This window comes from Hylobates moloch, unplaced genomic scaffold (genome assembly GCF_009828535.3).
Source record: "Hylobates moloch isolate HMO894 unplaced genomic scaffold, HMol_V3 SCAFFOLD_11, whole genome shotgun sequence".
Classification (NCBI taxonomy): domain Eukaryota; kingdom Metazoa; phylum Chordata; class Mammalia; order Primates; family Hylobatidae; genus Hylobates; species Hylobates moloch.
Genome location: NW_026652286.1, coordinates 11,766,310 through 11,794,259, shown reverse-complemented (window position 1 = coordinate 11,794,259; position 27,950 = coordinate 11,766,310). Strand labels below are relative to the sequence as shown.

Below are 27,950 nucleotides of genomic sequence, written 5' to 3'. Positions count from 1 at the left end.
GCCTCCCGGGTTCATGCCATTCTCCTGCCTCAGTCTCCCGAGTAGCTGGGACTACAGGCGCACGCCACCACACCCAGCTAATTTTTTGTATTTTTAGTAGAGACGGGGTTTCACCATATTAGCCAGGATGGTCTTGATCTGCTGACCTCATGATCCGTCCGCCTCGGCCTCCCAAAGTGCTGGGATTATAGGCATGTGCCGCCACGCCCGGCTGTACTTTACTTTTTTGACTTATCAGTATGTCCTGGAAATCACTTCGTATCAGTTTATAGAGACCTTTCATAATAAGCTTTTTAAACTTTAGTCATCAGAAAAAAATTTCTGTCAGCCCAAGGATCAGTTTTTAAATTCTGTGAACTTAATGATGGTGATGATGATGGCGATGATGATAAATAGCATACACATTACCATTAATTGAGCATCTACTGTATACCATACTCTATACTGTTTTGTATAGATTATTTTACTTAATTTTTACTATAGCCTGAGAAAGTAGAAGTTACCTCCAATTTACTGATAAGTGTTGTGGATGCAACTGGTTGGGGCTGATGTCGTGGGTGGTAAAAGAATACCAAGACAGTCATAGGTAAAGAAAGGCAGATTTTTAGCGAAAGTACAAAAATATATTGCATGGGTGCAAGTGGCAGCACAGCAGCGAAGGGGCTATCTGCAAAGCAGCAGGGACTGGAGGAAAGTTTTATAGGGTCGTGCTGGAGGGGCCTACTTGTGGAACGAGGTATTTAATGAAAGGATGTTGGGCCAGTGGGTTTGTGATTAGTTGTTTCTTGGAACAATTGTTCTCCCCCACTTGGGCCCTCTTACTTGTTGTTGCTTACTTATCAGGATGCCACAATAAGGAAACTGAAGTCCAGCAAAATTTAGAAACTTGCCGAAAGTCATAAAAAATAGAGTTGGAATTTGAACCCAGGACTGTCCTGAGTTTATGCTTTGAGAAGAGTGCACCAGTACCATGACAGAAGTTCCAAGGTGAAACAAAGCCACATGGGTTTTTAAAACCTGGAACATTTCAGCTCTTAAAACCCTGATGATTGTGAGTTGGCTGTTGCCAAAGTCAGCATGTTACAGACAGCAAGAACATGAAGATAATGTATTGCCTGTTTGTTTCAAAGAAATGGCCCTTGCTTCTTGGAGGACCATGGGTCCTGCCTCTAAGACAGGAGACAAGAGGGATGCTACATAGGGCCTGCTACCTGGGATGTAGCAATAGATCTCATCTTACATCTCCTGATCGCAAGCCAGAGCACCAGAACCATTAACAGGAGAGTACATTACCCCACAGGGCTGTTTGGTTTAGCATGACACTCAATCAAGCCCAAGCTACAGCAGTTTCTGCTAAAACTGTTTGTACAGCATGAGTGGAAGAAGAATTTATTTGGAGCAGGAGTCTGGCTTCTGTTGTGAAAAGTGACAGCCTCTGGCAGAGAGAGAGGCAATGCTGTTGAGTTGGTTGAGATCGGGGCTTCTGGAATCTGCGAGCTGGGCCTCACCCGGTGCTTGATTTTCCAGCTGTGTGACCTTGGGCAAGTCACTTCATCTCTCAAAGCACATTTATGAAGTGGTGATAAGAACCATACTCATTTGCTTGGGGCTCCCAAGACCACCCCAGATTCAGCGATTTGCCAGGAGGATTCACAGGACTCAGTATATGATCATACTCATGGCTGTGATTAATTACAGCAAAGGGATACAAAGCAAAATCAACACGGGTAAAAGACGAATGGAATAAAGTCCAGAGGAAACCAGGTTCAGGCTTCCAAGAATCCTTTCCCAGTTGCATTCAAAGGATGCACTAATTCCCCTAGCAATGAGTTGTAATGTAACAACATATGTGGAATGTTATCGACCAGGGAAACTCACTAGAGACTCAGTATCCAGAATTTTTATCAGGGGCTGATCATGTAGGCACCCTCTGTTCAGCATGTACCAAAATTATAGCCTCCCAGAAGGAAGGAAAGCAGGGGTGTTCAGTGTAAGTTGTACTGCCTGCATAAACAGTTTAGGCACAGTGAGCCACTCTTGTTAGTTAGGGTGGTGCAAAGTCTCCCAAAATCCAAGTTCCCAGACTCCAGCCAGGGAAGAGCCAGCCTTGCAAGGAGGTCTTTGTAAGCGTAGCAGTTTCAGTTCTGTTTTGTTACCTCTTTTCTGCCCATCATCCCATTGGGTGATTGCTGGGTGGTTTAAATGAGATGATCCATACAAAGCTCTCAGCACACTCCCTAGTATGGTGAATACTTACTAAATGTTGATTACAGTTCCTTTGACATTCAGGGAATGAATTTTGATTGGTGCTTCAGCACCCTCATCTACTCGTCATCCATTTACATACCTGTACTTTGTTCATGGCTTCGTTCAGCACATTTTGATTGGCACCTGCTGTGGTGCAGGGGCTACGTTAGCCTCTTGGGTACTTTTGAAGCATTCCTCTCTAGACAATGCGGTGTGTGGGTGTCCAATCTGGCTGGGTGTTTGAGGTGGGTGGTGGTAATGAGAAGAGAGCTTCAGGGACTTTAAGATAAATCTTAAGTGGACTCATTTTCACATTCAGTGTTAGTGGGATGAGCATGCAGTCATCTGAGAACATCTCCTGATGTCTTGCTGTTTCTTTTTCTTCCTGCAGCCAAGGCTAAGTCTAAATGTGGCCCAACCTTCTTCCCCTGTGCTAGCGGCATCCACTGCATCATTGGTCGCTTCCGGTGCAACGGGTTTGAGGACTGTCCCGATGGCAGCGATGAAGAGAACTGCAGTAAGTGCTGCACACTTGAACACTGTGATCCCTTGTTCTTTCCCGCCACCCCAACTTGTCCACATTGGTCACGCTCATCATGTGCTTCTTATACCTAGAAGCTCAGGTATTCTCTTCTGTTACCCAGATTCTGTTCTTTCCCATTTCTTGTGTAAATCTGTAAATGTTCAGCCACCATTTATCAGGGGCTCTATACCAAGTGCGCTGAGCCTGAGGCTTGCTGTATTTTCAGTTATGACAATAGCTCTGCAAATGCAGTTGTATTATTATCCTTAGTTAACAGATAAGAAATTTCAAGTTAGAGAAGTACATTAACTCATCCAGGGTCACATAGCTCATAAGAAGCAGAGTAATTTCTAGGTTCATTCAAATCCTCATCTGACTAATACAACACTTAATGTTTATGTGCTTGCTTACTTTTTTCTTACTTTGAATTCTTTTCTTAAAAAAGTTGGCCAGGTGTGGTGGCTTGCACCTGTAATCCCAGCACTTTAGAAGGCTGAGGAGGGAGGATTGCTTGAATCTAAGAGTTCAGGACCAGCCTAGGCAACAAGGTAAAACCCTATCTCTACAAAAAATACAAAAGTTAGGTGGGCGTGGTGGCACATGCCTCTAGTCCCAGCTACTCAGGAGGATGAGGTGGGAGGATGCTTGAGCCTGGGAGGTCAAGGCTGCAGTGAGCTGAGATGGCACCACTGCACTCCAGCCTGGGCAACAGAGCAAGACCCTGTCTCAAAAAAAAGTGTTTATGTGTTAGTTGTATGCATGCTATAAAAATTTATTCTTGAGAAAACAGTTCAAGTAGCATAGATGAAGTTAATGTCCTCCTTGACTGTGACCACCCTGATTTGTTTTACCTGCTGTATCATATTCCCCTGGTATCAGTGTGCATGCACACACACACTCATGTTCACTCCCTCTCACCTTGCAGCTTAGCAGTCTTGCCGTTGGGTTTAACTACTCCTTGCCTTGGATACATGCAGATCCTTCCTTTTAGCATCCTGCTGTCCACAATGACTTTGCGTACAGCAGCCTCAGTGACCTTCAAGCATCTCTTCTTCGCCTTTAATACTGGCCCAGCTCACCCATCAGGTTGCTTCATACCTGCCACTGGTCACTCTGGTCACTGTTTCTTCTTCTTTCCCCATTCCTCAAAATGTTTAGACTACTTGAGCCTGCATAATTATCATTGGCTCAGAACAAACTTACACATTTATTTTCTGTGCTTATATATATATATATGACTTCATGTTTTAGAGCGGTTTGAGGTTCACAGCAAAACTGAGAGAAAGGTACAGAGATTTTCCAAGTCCTCTGCCCCAACACATGCACAGCTTCTCCCATTATCAACATCCCCAGCCAGTATGATACAATTGTTACAATCAAACCTGTGTTAACACATCAAGTCCATAATTTACATTAGGGTTCACTCTGGCGTTGAACATCTATGGATCTTGATAAGTATATCATGACACGTAGCCACCATTATAGTATCATACAGAATAGTTTCACTGCCCTAAACATTTTCTGTGCTTGTCCTATTCATCCCTTTTTGTACCCCCACCGCATATTTTAATAAATATTTTTCTTCTGATTATTGTAAAGAACTTAAGAAATATAAACAAGTATAAAGAAGAAAGCAAAACTGCCCATATCCCATAAGTTAGAATGAGACACTATTAATACTTATCCCATTGTGTGCCAGCTCTTCCCTCCCCTCTGCTCCCCCTTCCCTCCCCTCTCTCTCTCTCACTTCTTGTCTTCTCTCTCCCTTTCTCTCCTCCTCCCTCTCTTCCCATCTGTCCCACTTTCCTCCCCACCTTTCTCTCACTCCTTCTCCTCTTCTCTACACACACACACACACACACACACACACACACACACACACACACAGCCCCCTTCTCTAAGCACAATGTACTTACTTGCAATGTCCTGCATATTGTGACCATTTTCACATTATTAATTTTTTCCAAACATAAGTTTTAATGACTTCAGTAATTCTTTTGATAGATTATGTTCTTCCTCCTACCTCATTGGCTTGATTTTAAGTTTCTGACAAGGAGGATGACTGTCTTCTACGTCATTTATACCTTTCTAGGGAGCAATCATGGCTGTTCCTTCCCAGTAGGGGCACACGAAGTTTCTAACTCTCCCCTGCATTTTGTCCTGTTGCCTTATTTCATCTTCTGGGCCTCAAGTGTCAGGAATCTGGCACAGCCAGCAGATGATTGTGTGGTTAGTAGAGTGATGGACATGCACCCTAGCAGGGAGGTTGTGTATCACTAAGAGGATAGGGGTGTAACTGGGAGAAATGGCTCTGGACCCAGACTCTGGGCTTGGATTCGTGCTGTACCCTAATGAAGCATGAGTCAGATATGCCACATCATCTCTTGCATAGCGGTTTCCTGGTCTCCATGCTGGGGGTGCTGAGAGCATGCTTCCCAGGATTGCTGGAGAGTTAGATGAAATAATAACTGAAAAGTACTCAGTATAGTGGCTGGCACAGAGTAATTGATATTTTAAAATAGTGGTTTAAAACAAAACTGTAAGAGAAGACCATAGTTACTAGGATTTTGCCTTTGATTTTGGACTTACAATATACTTCTTTTGTGTTTTAGTTAATCCTTTAGTAAGTGAGTATCAGCTTGATCTCTGCTTCCTGCTGTCCTTGGGGCTCTTATAATCTAAGGGAGAAATTACACAGACACACACACACACACACACACACACACGCACACACACACACATCCCGGAATAATCCAATGGCAATAAAATGCAAGTATGACACATTATAGTATAAGCATTCTAAATGATTATGTCATCCTGTATATTCCCTGCCATAATTAAAGACCTTATATGATTGAAATGTTTGGACATTGGTCTTTAATTTTCTCTTTGTTTTTGAGACAAGGTCTTGCTCTGTCACCCAGGCTGGAGTGCAGTGGTGCCATCACAGCTCACTCCACCCTCAACCTCCTGGGCTCAAGTAATCCTCCTACCTCAGCCTTGTGAGTAGCTAGGATCACAGGGGTGTGCCACCACACCCACCTAATTTAAAAAACAATTTTTTTGTGTGTGTAGAGATGGCATTTTACCCTGTTGCCCAAGCTGGTCTCGAACTCCTGGGCTCAAACAATCCTCCCACCTTGGGTTCCCAAAGTGCTGGGATTATAGGCATGAGTCACCATGCCTAGTCTGGTCTTTAATTTTCTAAATGAGTAAATTATACCTATTCCAAACTATGCCAATGAGGATTAAGCCAGCATCTTCCTCTGACATAGCTACCATTTAAAAACAGTGGTTCTGAAGCTGGGCGAGGTGGGGTACCCGTCTTAGCCCTAGCTACTCAAGAATGTGAGGTGGGAGGATTGCTTAAGCCCTGGAGTTCAGGATCGGCCTGGGTAACATAGCAAGATCCCATCTCTATAAAAATAAATAAGTAAATACAATTTTTTTTTAATTAGAAAAAATAGTGATTCTAGCTCACTATTTTGGAAAGTGGTAAATAAAAGTATGAGTCAAACTATTTATCCCCTCATTCCCATGTCAATTATACTTCAGAATAATCAAATAGCTGACTTTAAAAGGTTATTTTTTATTGAAGAATACCAGCTAATAGAAGAATAAAGAAATTAGAGTATCTTCATTTTGTAACTCCTAATGAAAAATGGGTCTAGGTAATGATCATCAATGACTGCTTAAAACCATTAGGTAAAAAATGGATGGGGCCTTCGTAATGGAGAGATCAGGCTGAAAACTCCTGAATCTACCACTCAGTCTTTTCACAGACAGCTTTGAATCAGTGTGGATTCACTTCAAGTAGAATGTATTAATAGAAACCTCGCCACTCTCTAGGTCACTTTAGAGTATAGTTGTCTTATATAATACATCTGTGTACATTAGCCACCCCACAAGACCGTGTTTTAATTTTTGCTTTAAATATTCAAACGTATTTTGAAGAGTTCCAAAGGTATTGTATTTACCCGGATATTCACCATTTGATCACTCTTCCTTCATTCCTGATATTGCCAAGTCTTCTTCTAGTATCATTTTCCTCCTCTGTGAAGAACCTCTTCAGCAATTCTTCTGAAGTTGGCAACAAATTATCTTAGCTTGCCTTCGTCTGAGAATGTCTTTATTTCACCTTCATTCCTAAAGGATATTTTTACTGCATATAGAATTCTGAGCTGACAGTTCTTTTCTATAAGCACTTTAAGTATGCCACTTCTATCTGGCTTTTACGATTTCTGAAGAGAAATTTACAGTCGTTCAAGTTCTTTCCCCATAGATTATACATCCTTTTTCTTTAGCTGCTTTGAAGTTTTTTTTGGGGTTTTTTTTTTTTTTTTTGTCTTTAGTTTTCATCAGTTAGATCATAGCGTGTCTGGGTATAAATTTCTTTGAGTTTATCCTGTTAGGGTTCTCTGAGCTATTTGAATCCGTAGGTTTTTGTCTTTTGCTATACATGTTCAGCTATTATTTCTTCAAATATTTTAAAAGTACTATACGTTTTCTCCTTTCTTTATGAGAGTCTAATGACAACAATGTTAGATCTGTTTTTATAGTCCCACAAGTCCCTGAGACTCTGTGAGTTTTTATTTTTTTATTTTTTGGGGGGTAGGCCAGGGTTTCACTCCATCCACCCAGGCTAGAGTGCAGTGGTGCGATCATGGCTTACTGCAGCCTCAACTTCCTGAGCTCCAGTGATACTCCCTCCTCAGCCTCCTGAGTAGCTGGGACCACAGGCATGCACCACCATGCCTAGCTAATTTTTTTTTTATTGTGTTTTTTGTAGAGGTGGGTTTTGATACGTTGCCCAGATTGGTCTCAAACTCCTGAGCTCAAGTGATCCGCCCACCTCAGCCTCCCAAAGTGCTGGGATTACAAGCGTGAGTCACCACACCAGAACTCTGTTCATTTTTAATCACTCCTTTTTCTTTTTATTGTTCATATTGGACAATTTCTATTAATCTGTCATCAAGCTCACTTACTCTTTCATCCATCATTTCCAGTCTGCTTTCAAGCCTATATAGTGTTTTGTTTTGTTTAGTTGTTTAAATTTCAGTTACTGTATCTTTCTGTTCTAAAATGTCTTTTTGGTTTTCTTATATCTTCTCTTTCTTTGCTGAGACTTTCTTTTTTTCCATTTGTTTTGAGAGTGTGTGTGATTGCTTACTCGAGTATTTATGTAATAGCTGCTATAAAATCTTCATCATATAACTTCAACATCTGTGTCATCTTGGCATTTCTCTGTTGATTGTCTTAACCCAAATGAATTGAGATTTTCTTGGTTCTTAATATGACAAGTAATTTTGGATTATATTCTGGATATTTTGATTATTATGTGTGACACTCTGGGTCTTATTTGAAGCCTAGGGGGAGTGCTTATGTATGTGTTTTCGTAGGTAAATGACCTGGACAGGTCAGGCCACAGGTTTCTACCAGCCCTCTGTGGGCTATGGTTACAATCGTTTTCACACTGTTTTTGCAATGCTATTTGGATGTGTCCTGCCTGTGCCCTTACCAGTGGTTTGTGAGTTCAGTCTTTGATGTGCTGATTAGGACCAGGTCCATATGCATGCAGCTTGAGGGGATCATTCTAGGAGTTTGTAAACAGTTTTATGGGTTAGCTTTTCTGAGCTCCTTTCTCTTCTTAGTGTCTCTGGTTCTTTCCAGTTTCCTGGGGCTCCAAAAGGGAGAAAATACGGTAAACTCACCACCATTTTGGTGATAGTTTAAATTTTGGTCTTATTCTCCATTTGGCCTGCTCCAAATTACCCTTCACAGCTACTGCATGCATTCTCTTCAGGTTTTTTAAGTGATATTCTGTGGGAAAGCCAGAGTGAGGTGTGATGACTGCATCTGACCTGGAGCAGGAACTTCCATAAGCCAGTTTCAGCAGCACAAAAAGACAGTCGTCTGATGCGGTGCAAAGGAATACACATCACCATTATGAGATTGTTCTGCCAAAAACATCCCACCTGAATCTGATTGAGCCTCTAAATCTAACCATTAGTTTACTGGAAATTCAGGGACAGGGGAATATGTTAATGACCTCACAGGGAGGCATACTTTTAGATACAGAATGTGGGAAATTCTTCAAGACCCGGTTTCATTCATAAATAAATTCTAAGAAAAAACAGAGGAAAAGGGAACTTATAGATTGAAAGAGTAAAAGACAAATTAAGCAAATGTGATGTGTGGACCATATTTGAATGCTGATCATACAAATCAACTATTAAAAAAATTGAGATAGAGAAATTTAAATCGTGGTTTGATACTTGATATTAAGGCATTATTATTTGTTTTTAATATGTAAGAATGATATTGTGTCTATTTTTTAAAGTCCTTTTAGAAATATATACTGAAGTATATAAAGAGATTATGTGCTATCTGGGATGCACTTCAAGCCAGTTCCATCAGGGATTGAAACAAAATGGTCAGTGAGTTGATAATTGTTAAATCCATGGAGTTCAATAAACCAGTCTGTATTTTTGTATATGTTTGAAATTTTCCATAATGAAATGGTGAGAAGAAATAAATGAAAGTTAAAGAAGTGGTTCTGTTTGGTAATGTCTTGACTTTAACAAAAATAACTAGAGAGTTATATTTTTAAAGAACTTTGGTTTGCAGACATGTGTTTTCCAGGTTTAGCATTCATTTTGCACTCAGGAGTGAGGATAAGCAAAAACCCAGTATATATAATTTTTTTTTTTTTTTTTTCCAAATAGGGTCTCGCTCTCATTGTCTAGGCTGGAGTGCAGTAGTACGAACACAGCTCACTGCAGCCTTGACTTCCCAGGCTCAGGTGATTCTTCCACCTCAGCCTCCCAAGAGTAGCTGGGACTTCAGGCGCACACTACCACACCAGGCTAAATTTTTTTTTTTGTATTTTTAGTAGTATCAGAGTTTCACCATGTTAACCAGGCTGGTGTCAAACTCCTAGCCTCAAGAACTCCACCCTGCTTGGCCTCCCAAAGCGCTGGGATTACAGGCATGAGCCATTGCACCCAGCCAAATTTAAAAAAAAAAAATGTAGAGATGGGGTTTTGCCATGTTGCCCAGGCTGGTCTTGAACTCCTGAGCTCAAGCCAACTGCTTGCCTTGGCCTCCCAAAGTACTGGGATTACAGGTGTGAGCCACCCCACCCAGCCCCCCAGAATCAGTATTTTCTTTTAGAGCTTCACAATGCTGAGATTTTGCCCTTTGACTTTTTTTCCTTTCTGCTTTTTGCTGTTCGGCCTCTTTCTTCCGCTGTCCTTATACGTTCTTGGCTGGAGGTGAAACCCTGGGTTGGCTGGCAGCATGGCTCTCACCCCAGTCCTCATTCAGTAAGGACGAGGACTCCAGCCAAGAACTGAAACGGCAGGGTGTCTGGGGGAGCACGATAGAAAACTGATTCAAGCTGAAGATCTTCTGCTACAGCTTTTAGTGCTTTCTCGTAACGGCATATTGACTTGCCTGTATAGTATAGAAACTTTCAGGGCACGTGAACTGCTTGGCTGACAGTTACTAAGCACTTACCTTGTGTATGGCCTGTTTCTACGTGCTTTACCTGGATGATCTCATTTTAGGTAGATAGTATTAGTACCTCATTTTTATAGATAAGGGAACAGAGACATAGAAAGGATAAATAACTTGCCCATACTCACACACTTAGTAAGTGGCATAGTTGAGGTATCAACCTAGGCGGTATAAATACAGAGCCTTTTAGTGTAGTTGTGCCCAGAAAAACCACTGTGTCTTGGACTGTATCTCTCTACTGATGACAAATTCTTGCCTGAATTCTGAGCACCACTGAATCATTTAGCTAGTATGTCTGTGTTTTTGTGCGCAGAGCTCCACACTGCTGGCATATTTCTGTAGCTCTATTCATGTCAATCCAGATGAGAGTCCCCGTTTCCTCTTCACCTCTCAGCCAGTTCATCAGTTGTAGCCTCAGAAAGCTGTGTCTTTTATTGGGTGGACTAGCCGAGCTAAAAGCGTCAACAGGAGAATTTTTCCTCTCAGTATTCCAAAGCTACATCATCAAGGTCTCCTTAAAGACTCTTATATGACTGGTTTCCTTTGGAAATCTTTCTGGTTTGCCAAGGCTGGGCTGGGTCATCCTCCTGTGTGTTCTCAGACCATACGGGACCTTCTTCAAACAATGTCACCTCATCAGAGAGGCCTTCCATGACCACCCTATGAAAAATGACCCCTCTCCTCCCCAGTCTCACACTCTATTTCTGTCCCCTGCTTCATCCTTCTCCACACTTACTGTCTTCCCTACTACATTGTGACAGCCATGAGGTGGTGTTATAGTGTGGCTCACAGCTATATTTCCAGTGCCACGTATATTGTCAGGCTCAGCCTTAGTAAGCGACGAACATATACTGAATAAATGATACTTCTCATGCTTTCTCGTAACGGCATATTGACTTGCCTGTATAGTATACAAACTTTCAGGGCACGTGAACTGCTTGGCTGACAGTTACTGAGCACTTACCTTGTGTATGGCCTGCTTCTACATGCTTTACCTGGATGATCTCATTTTAGGTAGATAGTATTATTACCTCGTTTTTATAGAGACATAGAAAGGATAAATAACTTGCCCATACTCATACACTTAGTAAGTAGCATAGTTGAGGTATCAACCTAGGTGGTATAAATACAGAGCCTGAACTTTTAACTGTTATATGAATGTGTATTCCCAATACATTTTTTTTTTTTTTTTCAGATGGAGTCTCACTCTGTCACCAGGCTGGAGTGCAGTGGCACCATCTTGGCTAACTGCAACCTCCGCCTCCCGGGTTCAAGCAATTCTCCTGCCCCAGACTCCTGAGTAGCTGGGATTACAGGCGTGTGCCACAATGCCCAGCTAATTTTTGCCCAATACATATGTTTTAGAGACAGGGTCTTACTCTATTTCCCAGGCTAAAGTGCAGTGGTGCAATCATAGCTCATTGTACCTTAGACACCTGAGTTCAATTGATACTCCCATCTCAGCCTCTTAAGTAGCTAGAAATACAGGTGCATGCCACCTTGCCTGGCTAATTTTTAAACTTTTTTTTTTTTTTTTTTTTTTTTTTTGTAGAGAAGGGGTCTTGCTATGCTGCCTTGAGTGGTCTCGAACTCCTAGCCCCAAGCTGTCCTCCCACTTCAGCAACCTGAAGTGCTGGGACTACAGGCTTGAGCCATCATGCCTGGCTAATAATTATTATAATAAACATTTATTGAGCACCTACTATGGACCACGTGCTATTTTCCATGCTTTGCTCATTTAATTTTTATAAAAGCTTATGACAGAGGCATTATTTTTGTCCTCACTTTACAGATGAGGACATTGAGGCTTAGAGAAGTTGAATAATTTTTCCAACATCATATAGCTAGTGAAGTGGTAGGCGGAAATTTGAGCCCAGGTGGACTTCACACCTTCACTTCTAACCACTACAGCAAAATATATGCTTGGAATTGTCAGCTGGGGCAGATCATAAAGAGTTGAGATTATAAAAGGTTATATTTTATACTCAGTGAGAAGCAGTTGATGCAGAGCTGATGCAGGATGAGGAGAGGAAGAAGATCACATGACTGGAGACTGGGGAACTGGGAAATGGTGGCACTTTCATAGCAGTGGGACCACAGGAAGAGGGAGAGGCGAGGAGCAGAGGGGAGAATGTCAGTTTCAGACATGCAGAGTTTGAGGTGAGAGGGTGTTCAGGCAGAGGAACCCATGAGGCAGTAGGAGAAAGATGTTTATTTCTGGGGGAAGGTTTAGGGAGCTATCCACAGAAAGGTGGTGATTGAAGCAGTGATACTGGACTTGTTCCCTGGAGAAGGCAGGGTTGGGTGTTGGACAGGAGATAACCATGTCCAGGAAGCCTTTACTGATAAGGAAGAAACAGACTACCATTAGCAATGACTGAGTTGTGCCAGTGGCCCCTTGCACTGACTCTAGAGGGGTTTTGAAAATTAAAATCCTCTGAGTCCTTAGAGCCTGAGGAAAAGGGAAGCAAGACTGAAGTATTTTTGCCTCTTGCCTGCTTGCCCAGAGTGGCGGCCCTTTCCTCTCCTACAGACACAGAAGTAGCTCCATGTGCAGAATGCGGCTGTACATGGACTATGTTCTGTCTTGGAGGGGGAAAGGCTGCTGAGGCTGGGGGACCTGGTAGCCTTGGGGCTGGGAGAGGCCCAGAGGACCTGTTGAGCAGACTTTGGAAGGAGGAACTGACAGGTGTCCATAGGCAAGCCAAGGTCAAGGCAGCGAGCATTTTCCAAGTCACAAAGGGTGCAGGGTTTGTTGTCGGGATGATTTGCAGGGAGACTGCTTCAGTGGGCTCTGGTTTCCTGGGGCCAGGCGCCCTCTATGCTCTAGAAGAGAAAGTCTCAATGCAGCCCCCTCTCCCTCAGTTGCCTGGTTTCCAGGGAAATTGGGGCTGGGAAGACAAGGACCGTGTGGAGGCTATGAGGTTGGGAAGTGAGTAGTGACCATCTCAGGATGGAGGAGCCGATGGGAATTGTGGGGGCTAATGACAAGGAGTTTCTCATTTATGTGTTTTTGTCAAGACCCTTTGAGGTAGGAGAGGAGCCGACTTCACAGACTTTAAATGAATTAAAGGGTACATTTCCTAAGTCCTACTGTAGACAGATTGCTTCATTTCCTGTCTTGAAGCCGGTCAGTTGCTTTTGGGAGACCGCAGTGGTCCCTCGGTCCTATCTTTTAGATGTGGTTGAAGTAAACCCTGCCAGTTTAATTAACCACTAAGCGGTTCCCTTCACTCCTGCCTCCCTCCCTCCCTCTGCCGGAGAGAGAGACAAGTTCTTTTTCCTGAGTGTTGTGGCTTGGGAAATAGAGCTTTAGAACCCTGTGTTTTTTTGGGTAATAATAACCAAGGAGCTTTTGAGCCTATGATTCAGTTTTTGAAGTTGACTCTGCAGACAATTTTTTCCACCCCTAGTGAAATAAATATTGTAAAATACAATGTTCCTCTCCCCAGTTAACTGAGTAACATGATACATTTCTCCGTGACTGGTAAGCCACAACAAGGACAAAGAAAACAAATATTTGGAGCACGTTAAATATGGCTAAAACATAGTGAAACATGACATCCCAGAGGATGAAATGTTTCCTGGTCTGTTTATGATCTGTTCATTGAGCATTTACTATTTCCACGGTCCTGGACCAGGCCCCATGGGACCACAGAAACCCCTAAGACTTGTCTACCATAGTCCCAAATATAATCATTCTGAAATCTGGCTGAGCCAAGTAAGTAGCTGCAGAGGCTCTGGAAGAATTGTAGTGAAATCTGAGCTGTCTGGGGTCTTTGGAGAGATCTGCCACTCTGGTTAAGTAGGTCTGCTTAATAACTGAATATTTATGCCTTTCAACACCATCAACAGGAATCTCTCTGAGATGCATCGAATCTTGGCTTTGTCAACATGTACCTTTTCTGGTGACAGCACAGGGTCATTCTTAGGAACATTAATTTTTAGACCAGACTATAATACAGGGTTGCCTTTGGCTCCTTTTTAGAACTTTCTAGTCTCTTTTTGAACTATTCTAGGCTGTTGTGCTTTTGGAATTCTTTTTAAAATATTTTTATTTTTATTTTTTAAATTTATGCATATATATGGAGTACAGGAGAAATTTTGTTACATACACATAATGCATGATGTGATCAAGTCAGGGTATTTAGGTGTCCATTACTCAAGTGCAGTACATTTTTGTTAAGTATATTCACCCTGCTTTGGTTTCCTTTTATCTCACTGTATGTTTGTATCCTTTAAACCCACTTCTCTTCATCTCTTTATCTTCCTCCCTTCCCCCTGCTCACCCATCCCAGTCTCTGTTATCTATTTTTCCACTCTCTACTGCCATGTCATGAAATTTTTAGCTTTTGGAATTCTTGAGGTTGCTTTTTAGAGCTTTTCTGTCCCCTTCTCCGGCTGTCAGCTTTTATTTCTTGCTGCCAGTTTGTCTGCAAGGCAGTAAGTGGCATCCCCGCTCCCTTTTTACTTGCTTTGTCCTTGGGAGCTGGAATACAGAACTTGTTGGAATTTACGTAAATGGAGAAGCCATAGACCCTGAGAGAGGTGATGGCCTGAGGCCTTTTCCTTGAGGAAGCTCCTGGCACTTTCAAGGCATGAACATTGTGATGTATATTTTGATGGTTGGGAGGCGTTTTTCTGTGGCTTGCTGCTGGATTTGGACTGTGTTCCTCTACCATCCTCTGCTTCTGTTTTTTCTGCCCTGCAAAGGATGGGGGAGATTACACTGTGTTTTATGAGGAGTCATTGACAAGGTGGAATGCTAGGTGTGGTTGTATCCAAGGATATAGCTATGTCTCCTGAGCAACTATGCCCCTGAGTGTGAAAGATACTAAATATTAAGAGGTGTTTGTGGACCAGGGAGAGCTTTATGATGGGAGAGTAAAAGGGAAGGAAAGTGAGTGCTCACTGAAACATTTCTGCTAGACTAGACGTTCAAAAATGTTTAGTGAAGTTTCTCAAACATACTGAAAAGGAAAAGTAAAGTAAAATGAACACCTGCATTCCCAACATCCAGTTTCAAAAATGTATCACTGTGTTGCTGTATTTGCTTCAGAATTTTAAAATAATAAAATATTACCAAATATAATTAGAAATTCCAGCCATGCCCCTTTGGGATCTTCTCTCCAGAGGCATCCATTGCCCTGGACTTGGGGTTGTTTATTCCCATTAAAGTTTTTTTTTTCTTTCCGTATATATATGTTTTTTATCCTGCTATGATAAGTAGCATTCTCTTGCATGGGTAACTTCATATTAATGGTATATAGTACGGTACATAGCCTACTACTGACACAGGATTTTTCTGGGCCACTTTGCCAGTTGGGTACCTCCACAGGCAGTGACGCTCCCTGCCCTGCCCAGGCCTTACTGCACCCCAAGTCTGCTGCTGGAGGCACCCTGCCCATTCAGCCCACCTGCATTATATGTTGTACCCACATTCAGTGGTTCCTGAGCTCTTGTCCCATGTCCAAGAAGAATGAGGATATGCTGACAATTTGAAGGGTGAGTGGGGGTAGAGAAGAATTTTATTGAGTGGTAGAACAGCTCTCATTGGAGAGGGGATGCAGGGTGGTTTTCTCTCCCAGTGTGTCTGGGTCCAGGGCTTTTTATGGACTCAGAATGGGGAGTCCATGCTGATTGGTTTGTGACTATGCAAAAAAGGTTAAAGTGAAGACACTACTTAAAGGTGGGCATGACAGTGTAGAAAACCAATTAGGAAAGAGTAGGTATATGTAAAATAGGTGATGGTGGGGATCCATCAGAGGAAAGTGCACCAAATAAGGAGATAGTTTCTCAATCCGGTCTGTGGATTTGACTTGTAGCTTGGCTTTCAGGCTTTAAACTGTCTTTGGCTTGGAGGTGGGGTTTCACCAGCGACTCGCCCCTGTCTGCCAAGGCATTTGTCTGCTTCCTGGCGCCATCACTGCTTGCTTTTCTCCCTCACTATTGTATTTGTGGGATTTATCCATCTTGACACCGGTTCATTCATTTTTCACTACAGTACAGCATCAGTTGATGCACTATGGCCCTATTTTGCCTAACACCAGTTTTTGTACATAAAGTTGTATTGGAATATAGTATGCCTTCATTTACAAATTGCCTATGGCTGCTTTGTGACACAATGGCCAAGTTGAGTCATTACAACAGAGACAAAGACCAAACAGCTACCAAAACCTACAATATTTACTATCTGGCCCTTGATAGGAACAGTTAGCCAGCCTTGGCATTGTAGCAGTATAACACATGGTATCCTCTTTTATAAGTAAACATTTGAGCCTTTTCTTTTCTTTTTGAGACATGGTCTCACTCTGTCACCCAGGCGGGAGTGCAGTGGCATGGACTCAGCTCACTTCAACTTCTGCCTCTCAGGCTCAAGCGATACTCCTGCCTCAGCCTCCCAAGTAGCTGGGATTACAGGCATGCGCCACTACCACCCAGCTAATGTTTGTATTTTTAGTAGAGGCAGGGTTTCACCATGTTGGCCAGGCTGGTCTTGACCTCCTGGCCTCAAATGATCCACCCACCTCTCAGCCTCCCAAAGTGCTGGGATTACAGGTGTGAGCCACCATGTATGGCCCATTTCTGATTTTTTAGTTTTACAAATAATGGCTTCAGTAAACATTTTTGTTTCTTCAAGAGTCTTGCAGTGGCTCACACCTGTAATTGCAACACTTTGGGAGGCTGAGGTGGGAGGATTGCTTGAGGCCAGGATTTGAGACCAACCTGAGCTTTATAGCAAGACCCCTGTCTCTACAAAACATTAAATAATTAGCTAGGCATGGTGATATATGCCTGTAGTCCTGGCTACTCAGGAGGCTGAGGTGGGAGGATCGCTTGAGCCTAGGAATTTAAGGCTACAGTGAGGTATGATTACACCACTGCACCGCAGTTGGTGACTGAGACCCTGTTTCTTAAAAAGGAAGAAAAAAGAGTCCTCTAGAGAAGAGTATATAGCTGGAAGTGAAATTACTGGGCCATGCCATGTGCACCATAGGCTTTACTATTCCTAAATGTGCCTCCCAGGTGGACGTACCAATTTGCACCCCCTCTTGTAGTTTATGAGACTTCCTCTCCCTCCACATTCTTGCCAATGACCTGCTACTTTAAGACCTTGAGTGTGGTAAGTCTCATGTATAGTGGCACATCATCACCAGTGACAGTATACATTATTTCACGTTTTTACTGACCATTTGCCATTCCTCTTATGTCAGTTGCCTGATTACATCCTTGGCCCTTTTTTCTACTGAGTTGTCTTTTCTTTTTGATTTTTGAGAGTTCTTTACATATTCTGGCTACTAATCTTTTGGGTTATATGCATTAAAACCAATCTGTGACTTGGTTTTTGAACATACATACACATACTTGTAGACATACACACACATAAACACGTATGTGACTTTTTCCTTGGAGAGTTTGAGAGGTTGAAAGGGTCTAAGACTGAAGGAAAAGTAAGTAGATGACTAGTTTCAGCAAGGATGACTTTGCACAGCTTTCCCCATCAGGACGCTTACATAAGCTTATGAACACCCCATCTTGGAGCACTTAGAATGCCTTTCCCAGGCTATCTGAGTGAGCAGATGGTTACTGATGTTTTGGTTGCGTAGATGTGACCCACAGGGTCCTGGAGAAGCTGAAGGCCACCAAGGTGGGATGTTGATGGACACGAGGGTTTGGAGAGCTGCCTTGGACAAAAACCAAACGTGATTTGTGGTTTTGGATTTCTCCATCTTGGTTTTGGCTGAAGTCAGACCTTGGTTTCAGCTTGATGCAGTTGAGCCATTCCCTGGCCCACAGGGATGTCAGTCATTAAAACTTCCATTTTCAGGCCAGACCACTTTTGTTTGACTTTACATCATTGGTCCATCATCCTCGACACTGAAAGCACTGGTTTCCTCCATTTCCCCACCTCTCTGACCTTTCAAATCAAACTTTTGGAGTTGAATAGTTAAAATAAAAAAAGTCTTCAATTCCTTAGATTTAGATAGCGTTGTGAAGTTAACCAAGTCCTTGCAGCTATGATCTCTGTGTGTTCACAACAGCTCAGTGAAGCATAGGGAGTAGATTACAACTGCCATCTTGCCATTGAGGACCACAAAGAGACGCTGGAGCTGGTGTGGCCCTGATCCTGTAGCAACATAGCAATCTTCTGTGCTGGGCCTGGCGTCTGTTCTGGTGCTGTACCCACCACATGCAATGTGGGTGCCAGCTCAGTTCATTCCCCGAGGTCTGGGATGACCCCTCTTCATCATTACAGATGTTGCTCCTTGTGGGAGGGCCACACTCTGTAGGACCGAGATTCACATAATGAGGGGAATGAGTACAACATTCCCTGAGCCTGTGCTCTGGGCACTGTACGTTTTCCCACGGATATTCTTTGATGTGCAGATTAATGCTGTAAGTAGCAGGATCAGCTTCTTGGTCTGTGGCTGGCGTAGCCATACGGGGCCAGTGCTTAGCTTAGAAGGGGACCATGCTTGGTTTTATGTTCTGCTCTTGCCATCTCGAGTTTTTAAAATAATTTTGACAGCAGATCCCAGATTTTCAGTAGGCACTGGACCTCACAAATCATGTAGAGGGTCCTTTCCACAGATAAAGCAGCTGAGACTCAGAGAGGTGAAGTAATTTGCCCAAGATTAATAAGTGGCAGAGCTGGGATTGGAGTAATTTCTACTTGGCTGATTCAGTTATTGAAAACAGAGCCCTGGAATGAATCTTGTTTGAATCATACTGCGAGTAAATTGTGCTGTAGAAATACTAGTTTTCTGTGGAGATTTGCTGTTGTGTTGTTAAGTAGTTTTGTGCTGACCTTGTACTGGCCTGTTGTCACACTTCTTCTTAAGGGGAGGGCCCAGATTTGTCATTTCTTTTGAGGTCTCAGAAAGTGCCTAGAATAGGAGCCTCATGGAGGAGCTGCTCAGAAAATGATCACTGACCAACTAGGTTCATGGGCTTTTTTGTTTGCAAAGAAGAAATCGAGGCTACTAAGTTTACCTTAGTGAGTCATAAAGAATAAGTGAGGAATTAAAAGGCTGATATATAGTTAGGGAACTGGAAGCATCCTACACAGCTGTGGGATCAGATCATGTCATTACTTCCACAGTGGCAGAGAGGTGCGTCAATCCCTGCCTCAGCTACTCCTTCTGGCTTGGCTTTGCTCCGTGTGTCTCTTATGCTACCAGCCATTCACTCTTGCCTCCTCCAGGATATGTCCATGAGGTTCAGGTTTTGCCCAGACCCCTCAGTGGCTGCCGGCCAGCCTTCGGGTTGACCGTTTCGGGTGAGGCATTTAGCGTGTGGGGGTGGAGAGTGGCAAAATAGGTAACAGAGACCAGAGACTTGGAAGGGTGAGTGGGGGGAAGGGAGGAAGATAAAGAGATGAAGAGAAGTGTGTTAAAAGATACAAACATTACAGTGAGATAAAAGGAAACCAGAGTAGAGTGAATATACTTAACAAAAATGTACTGCACTTGAGTAATGGACCCCTGAATATCCTGACCTGATCACATCGTGCATTATGTGTATGTAACAAAATTTCTCCTGGACCCCATATATTTGCATAAGTGAAAAAACGAAAATAGAACAAAAAATTAAAAAGAATTCCAAAAGCACAGCAGCCTAGGATAGTTTAAAAAGAGACTAGAAAGTTCTAAAAAGGAGCCAAAGGCAACCCTGTATTATAGTCTGGTCTAAAAATTAATGTTCCTAAGAATGACCTTGTGCTGTCACCAAAAAAGGTAAATGTTGATGAACCCAAGATTCGATGCATCTCAGAGAGATTCCTGTTGCTGGTGTTGAAAGGCATCAATATTCAGTTATTAAGCAGACTGACTTAACCAGAGTGGCAGATCTCTCCAAAGACCCCCAGGAGGTGTTAGAATGAGGCAGAGTAAGTCTCGTGTCCAGGTTTGGCTGGCCAGCCTCACAGGATGGGCTTTGAGTCTGCCAGCTTAGAAGATAAGCTTACTGCTTCCTGAGCGGGACACACCCCAGGCTGGAAGAAGTTCCAGGGTCCCTGAGGGAACTTGCCGGCCTCGCTGGTAATGTGCTGTGTTTTCCCTCTGCAGCAGCAAACCCTCTGCTTTGCTCCACCGCCCGCTACCACTGCAAGAACGGCCTCTGTATTGACAAGAGCTTCATCTGCGATGGACAGAATAACTGTCAAGACAACAGTGATGAGGAAAGCTGTGAAAGTTCTCAAGGTAGGAACCTCTCAAGCTCTAAAAAGATAATTGCAACACAACACTGCAATAACGGCACACGTTGAAAGGCGGAAAGCAACACCCATCCCCACTTCCAAACACAATAGCTCTGTTAGTTTTTGCACTCAGCCTTGCAGCCCTTGTTCAGGTAGGTACCCGTGTTTACATGGCTTTAACTACAACACACCTACCATTTTGAATTTTGTATTGTTCCTGAATTAAATATCATCTATACATTTCTCTTCGAAACTGTAATATGCCCCAACTGTGTTACATACTGTCATGTTGCTCTCCTGTGGTTTTCTGAGGCGCTGCCTTATTGGGGCAATCCAGGTGGTATCTTTCCCTTGAATTACTTCTTTGGGATAAAGTCCGCAGAGTGGGATGTCTGCACAGGTGTCCGTTACACCTCAGCATGCAGCTGTTTTTTTTTTTGTTTGTTTTTAAGTTTACGTTGCTGACATCATTGTCTGTGCCTGTCAGTTTTACTGTACTATCGCAGACGTTCACAGGCATCACAACTGCTGCCCTATTTTTTTTTCCCATTTTTGCTAATTTGGTAGTCATAGAATGACAGCCTCCCCAAATGCTTTCATTTGCATTTCTCTGATTATGAGCAGAGTTCACCTTTTTCCCCCGTCATGCTTGTTTACTACTTTGTTTCCTTTTCTGTGAATTGCCTCCTTGTGTCTGGGCTATTGATTTTGGGGCTGTCTCATGGAAGCTGAGGGATGCAGCTGGAGGATGGGAAGATGAGCTTTGTTAGGGAGTCTGAGGAGGACACAGTGGGATAAGGTTATGTCCTCCCTTGTTAAAACTGACCAGGTACATTTCTTTACTCATGGACTCTTCTTTTAGCATTTCTTCAGTGATTAGAAATACTGAGATTTAAAATGCACATCTGTTTTAAGGCATCTGAAAGAATATCTATTTCTAATGTTATAAACTGGTATCATCTGTATGTAATCTTTCCTATTTTCACTTAGTATTATATTGCTGTGATTCACCTGTATTATTGTTTGTTGTTGGAGATTGTTTGTCTTGACTGATGTTCAGTGTTCTACTGTATGATTGTACCATAATTTATAGATATAATAAAAGTGTAAAAAGAAAAGTAAGAGAATGATGGTTAACTGCTTAGCTGGTTAACTCATATATTGGGAGGTAGGATAGATGATGGATAAGTTCCATGTAGTTAGATGTAGGTTATTTTCAAGGTCCTAGCTTTTATTTTGATTGGTGTTTATGCTATTAAAATGAATGAATGAACAAACAGATGGTCATACAAAACCACTGGTGAGAGTGGGCTACAAACCAAGGATTATGGTCAATCTGAATCTATATGCCTGAGGTCCAGAGGAAAGAAAAGACAAAATGTGTATTGGTATAGACTTGCCAAGATTTGTGCAGAGAACAGCTGTGGGGGGCGAGTCTTAGATAGAATTAGCTTCTGATTGTCTTTGCCTGGAAAATGCCTTTCTTGGGTCAACCCTTCACAGTGTTTCTCAAAGTATAATCCTCAGTCTGGGAGCATCAGCATCACATGAGAACTCAGGAAATGCAGTTGTTCAGGCGCCATTCTAGACCAGCTAAATCAACTGGTGTCGGTGGGCCCAGCTAGAAATGCAGTTGTTCAGGCCCCGTTCTAGATCAGCTAAATCAGCTGGTGGGAGTGGGCCCAGCGATTGGTGTTTTACTTAAGAAGCCCTCAAGGTGATTCTAATGCACACTGAAGGCTGAGCTCCACCATTCTACATTCACCTGAGAGAGGTTTATAATCGTGCCATTTGCCTAGAAATTTCCAAACTTCTGACTGAACGCAACGTATTGCTGGCCTTTACACAAGATCAAAGTTTTATAAAACCAAAACATGCCAATGTCTTGCCAGTGATGGACACCAAATAGGGAACAAGAATACAAAATCAAGTAAGTATTAGCATAGATAGGAAGGATTGGGGAACATTTTCTATGGAGATTGTTTCTTTTTTTGGGGGGTGGCATGGACGGAGTCTTGCTCTGTAACCCAGGCTGAAGTGCAGTGGCGTGATCTTGGCTCACTGCAACTCTTGCCTCCCGGGTTCAAGCGATTTTCCTGCCTCAGCCTCCTGAGTAGCTGGGACTACAGGCATGCACCACCACGCCCAGCTGATTTTTGTATTTTTAGTAGAGATGGGTTTCACCATGTTGGCCAGGATGGTCTTGATCTCTTGACCTCGTGATCTGCCTGCCTCGGCCTCCCCAAGTGCTGGGATTACAGGTGTGAGCCACTGCGCCCAGCCGATACAGTTTCTTGTGTGTATGTATCCTGGACTCACTTACTCATGGTGCCCTAAGACGTTCAGTGAAAAGACTCCCACGTCTAAGATGTGGAGGTTAGGCCTGTCAATAGTTTGGGCAACACCCTCTTCTGTGCCCATCCCAGTGTTTTACTGAAGCAGATTTTTGCTTGCCCTTAAGAAGAATGGTAGATCCCTCTGTAGGCTGTTTAAAGCTCCTATCTTTTTTAATTCTGCTTTTCTCTCTCTCCATATTCCACATCCCATAAATATGAGGTTTATGGAGAAAGTTAGTGTGAACACATACATATGAAGCCCAATCCTTGACACATACTTTCCTTAGAATCTCAGCTTTGTGCCTTCCTTAGCCAGAGGGCATGCTCTTAGAAAATAAGCTACATATGCACATGCTCCCAGAAAATAAGGCCCACCAGGCAGTTGGTGACACCTGTCAGTTTCATGAGTATAACAGCCACCCCACAAGGTGGCCACTTGTGGAAGGCATTGCTGTGAGCTACCCAAGAAGAGTAACAAGAACAGGAGATGTGCCCATTTTGCCTCTCAAATCCTGCCGAACCTACGTGGTGGCATTGTGCTCTGTACATAGTGGATTTGCTAAGTGCTGAAGGCTAGAAAAGACTTCTTGGTAGAGTGTTGTTATTAATGCTGTGTTTTAATTTGCACCCTGTGTGATATTGCACCGTATAGGTTTTTAAGTTATGTGAGTTCAGATATCCACAATCTATTAACATAATAACAACAAGTATTATTATTGTTGTTTAAATTGAGTAGAAAGTTCCGTCATTTCCTCAGTGGGAATCTGCCCTGCAGTGAGTGTGAGATGGGAGACAGATCTGGAGTTCCCTTAGCTGTCTGCAATTCTGCAGCCTCATCCCTCATAGGGTGTACACGTCTCCCTGCCCTGAGTGAGACTCTGGTATTGAGGGTGTGTTTTCTTGCGTCATGTAACCTCTGTGTCCAAACCGACTAACTCATTTTGGTGCTTGACCAAAGGAACCCCAGCGCATCAGTGCTGTGGGAAAACTGACCCACACTGAGCTCTTTGCAGTATTTTCCTGAAGAATTTCAGAGATATTTTGACTAGACAAAATATTGCCCTATGCCACATAGGATTTGACCCACTGTCATCTTTTTGTTTTGTTTTTTTTTTTGAGACGGAGTCTCACTCCTGTTGCCCAGGCTGGAGTGCAGTGGCACGATCTCGGCTCACTGCAAGCTCCGCCTCCTGGGTTCACGCCATTCTCCTGCCTCAGCCTCTCGAGTAGCTGGGACTACAGGCGCCCGCCACTACGCCCGACTTATTTTTTGTATTTTTAGTAGAGACGGGGTTTCACCGTCTTAGCCAGGATGATCTTGACCTCCTGACCTCGTGATCTACCCGCCTCGGCCTCCTAAAGTGCTGGGATTACAGGCGTGAGCCACCGCACCTGGCCGACCCACTGCCATGTTAACAATACCTTTTGATGCACCGAGTACTCTGCTAAGCACCTCGGTACATGAGCTCACTTAGTCAAACTTTGTTCTCTCTCCTTCTGCTGGGTGTGTAGCCCTTAAAAATAGATCTTTACTCTCAGGTATGTGGGAAAAAATGATATTTCATCATATTTATCTTGATGGGGTAGAGCAAACTGGCTGGCTCCAAGACCGGAAAGAGAGTGCTTGAAATAATTTTCTTCCAGTTTGACTAGGGTATGAAATAGTGGTTTCTCCACTTTAGCAACACCAGTTTATGGGAGCCCCTCCTCCTTTCTCTCCTTATCTGGGATTTAGTTCCCCTCCTTATCCTTGGCCTTGAAAACTAACAGTACAGTCCGTAAGGAACTGGGCACGAGAATGGGGCCCTGAAAGTGCAGTCATTATTCTGTCTTTATATTCTATATGAGATGTATGAGAGACCAAAGAAGGTTGTGGTGGAACTGAATTTTAATTGGGGCTTCATTGATTGGAAACATAACCCATTTCCAAGATAATAAAGTCATAGCTGTGGAGCAGGCTTTCGATGGCTTTTCTGTTGCTTGGGAACTCTCTGTGGGAGGGACACATCTGAGAGTTGGCAGGTCCTGCCATGTACATGTTGGGGGTGGGCGGCACTCAGGTGGCCTTACAAACGTTGACTGAATGTGGTGGGCAACCTCTGATGATCCCCACCTCCTGGTATTCATGCCTTGGTATAATCTCATCCCTTCAAATGTGATCTAGATCTTAGATCCCATTCTTTTGGTGTGTGTCAAAATTTGTCTACCGTAAAATTTATCATTTTAACCGTTTGTAAGTATACAGTTCAGTAAGTGTTAAGTATGTTCACATTGTTGTGCAGTCAATCTCCAGAACGTTTTCATTTTGCAAATCTGAAACTCTATACCCATTAAAAGATAACTCCCTGTTCTTCTTCCCCCCAGGCCCCGGGCAGTCATCATTCTACTTCTATCTTCATTAATTTGGCAACTCTAGGTACCTCATACAGTGGAATCATACAGTATTTAATCATTCTTTTTTTTTTTCCGAGGCAGAGTCTCACTCTGTCACCCAGGCTGGAGTGCAGTGGCGCGACCTCCGCTCACTGCAAGCTCTGCCTCCCGGGTTCACACCATTCTCCTGCCTCAGCCTCCCAAGTAGCTGGGACTACAGGCGCCCACCACCACACCCAGCTAATTTTTTTGTATTTTTTAGTAGAGGTGGGGTTTCACCATGTTAGCCAGGATGGTCTCGATCTCCTGACCTCGAAATCCACCCGCCTCGGCCTCCCAAAGTGCTGGGATTACAGGCATGAGCCACTGCGCCTGGCCCAGTATTTAATCATTCTTAAGTGTGTGCCTATCCTGGACTCACTTACTCAGGGTGCCCTAAGACATTCAGTGAAAAGACTCACAGGTCTAAGATGTGGAGGTTAGGCGTGCCAAAGTTTTGGGCAACACTCTCTTCCATGCCCATCCCAGTGTTTTACTGAAGCAGATTTTTGTTTGCCCTTAAGAAGAATGACAGGTGTCTCTGTAGGTCGTTTGAAGTTCGCATTTTTAAATTCTACTTTTCTGTCTCTTCATATTCCATGTTTGTGACTGGCTTATTTCACTTAGCATAATGTCCTCACGGTTCATCCATGTCGTAGCCTGTGTCAGAATTTCCTTCCTTTTTAAAGCTGATTGGTATTCAGGTGTATATATGTCACATTTTGTTTATCCGTTCATCCACTGATGGACACTTAGGTTGCTTCCACCTTTTGACTATTGTGAATCATTATGCTGAGACATGGGTGTATGAATTGTGCCTCGCTTTTAACAAAGAAAATGCAGCAAAAGTGGCGGCTGTCAGCCCCGAGGTTAGATGATGGAGCCACTCTAGCGTTGTCTTGCCTGCCCTCGCTGGCTAGCTCTCTCCCACTCTCGAGGCAAGCCAGCTGCCATATCGTGAGCCGCCCTACTCAGAGGCCCGTATGGCAAGGAACTGAAGGAGGGCTCCAGCCTAAGCCAGCGGGGAACCGAGGCCTGCCAATAGCCACATGAGTGAGGTTGGAAGCGGGTCCTCCCCTAGTCAAACGGAGACATCTGCAGCCCCGCTGACACCCCGACTGTGGCCTTGTAAGACACCCCGAGCCAGGGTGTGGCCACTCCTGGGTTTCTGACCCATAGAAACTGTGAGATCATAAATGTTTGTTTGTTTAAACCTCTAAGTTTTGGGGGTCATTTTTTCTGCCACATTAGATAACTGACACACTGAATACTTCTCCGGTGGGCTCCACTTCTCACTGCTCTAACCACCGAGAGATTGTGGTGACTCAGGTCACAGTCATCGGTGAAACCTTTGGAAGATCATGCAGGGGTTTATAAGAATAGCAAACATTTGGAGTACTAACTGCATGTCAGGCACCATTCTAAGCATTATTGTATTTTCCTATACAGTTCTCACAGATTCCCTCTGAGAGTGGGTGCTCTTATCACCCCCTTTTTCTAGATGAAGAAACTGAGGAACACATAGTTTGTTCCTGGTCAAGTCTGCACAGGGAGCAGGTGGTGGACCAGGATGGGAACTCGGGTCATCACACTGACGGACAGACTCATGTTTTTCATCACCCCATGAGACTCCTGTCTGGTAACACTGAGCTGGGCCCAGGACTTTCAGGCGGTCAGTCCAACTCTTGGCCTGTGAGTTTATGGGGGAGGTTAGTATGAAGACTGGCATGTTTTCCCTCTCTTTGTATTCCGAAAGTTTTCCTTTCCATGAAAAAGAATAATGTGCCTGTCCACCTTCCCTCTTCCTGAGGAATGTCGGGAAGTTAAGCTCTTCTCAAGCAGCCACCAACGCCAGGAGAGTTAATTAAGTGTTTTGGCAGTTTCTTTATCTTGCTTGCTGTATCCGGGTGATAAGGCTTGAGGAGAATTTGAAAAGCTGGCTGTGAGATTTGGCACCTCACTGGAAGCTAACATTGACAGCTTTGTCCTTTTCCTTCTGCAGAATTGTGTGTGTGTGTGTGTGTGTGTGTGAGAGAGACAGAGAGAGGAGAGAGAGAAAGACAAGAGTGTGTGGGTGATTGTGAGCGTGTATGCATTCTTCAAGTTGGCATTTTGTCCGTGGGGAGGTAATAGGTAGGTGAGGGGTTACCTCCCCTGTGCCAGGCCCCTGGCTGCATTCAAGGGTATAGAAGTGGTCTTGGCCGCTTGTTGAATTGTCCTCCTCCCCCGCTGAAATTCTTGTGTTGATGTCCTAAACCCCAGTGCCTCAGAGTGTGACCTTATTTGGAAATAGGGTCATTGCAGATGTTACTCGTGAAGATGAGGTCATACTGGAGTTGTGTGGGGCTCCAATCTCATATGACCGGTGTTCTCATAAAAAAGGAAATTTGGACACCGACATCACACTGAGAGAACACCATGTGAAGGTGAAGGCAGAAATTGGGATGATGCATTTACAAGCCAAGGATCAGCAGAGATTGCCAGCAAACACCAGAAGCCAGGAGAGAGATTCTCTCTCGCAGCCCTCAGAAGGAGCCAACCCTGCGGACATTTTGATCTGGGACTTCTGGCCTCTGGAACGAGGAGACAATACATTTCTATTGTTTTAGCTGCGGTAGTTTGTTGTTTAGTCTGTGGTACTTTGTTGCAGCAGCCGTAGCCAACTAATAACGGTCCCCAAGAAGTCACACTTAAGCAAGGCACAGCCATTCACTAA

The 27,950-nt window shown here is 43.5% G+C and overlaps 1 protein-coding gene across 5 annotated transcripts in view; it reads left to right on the top strand.

Moving 5' to 3' along the window:
• The window catches only part of LDLRAD3 (low density lipoprotein receptor class A domain containing 3), a 299,191-nt gene that overhangs the window by 152,431 nt on the left and 118,810 nt on the right, over positions 1 to 27,950 (top strand). For 4 of the 5 annotated variants that reach the window (XM_032166257.2, XM_032166260.2, XM_032166259.2 and 1 more), the window contains 2 exons: positions 2,639 to 2,764; positions 20,356 to 20,490. In XM_032166257.2, the coding sequence (XP_032022148.1) occupies positions 2,639 to 2,764; positions 20,356 to 20,490 (261 nt within the window). The remainder of the gene's footprint in view (positions 1 to 2,638; positions 2,765 to 20,355; positions 20,491 to 27,950) is intronic. The other variant, XM_032166258.2, reaches the window with a different exon arrangement.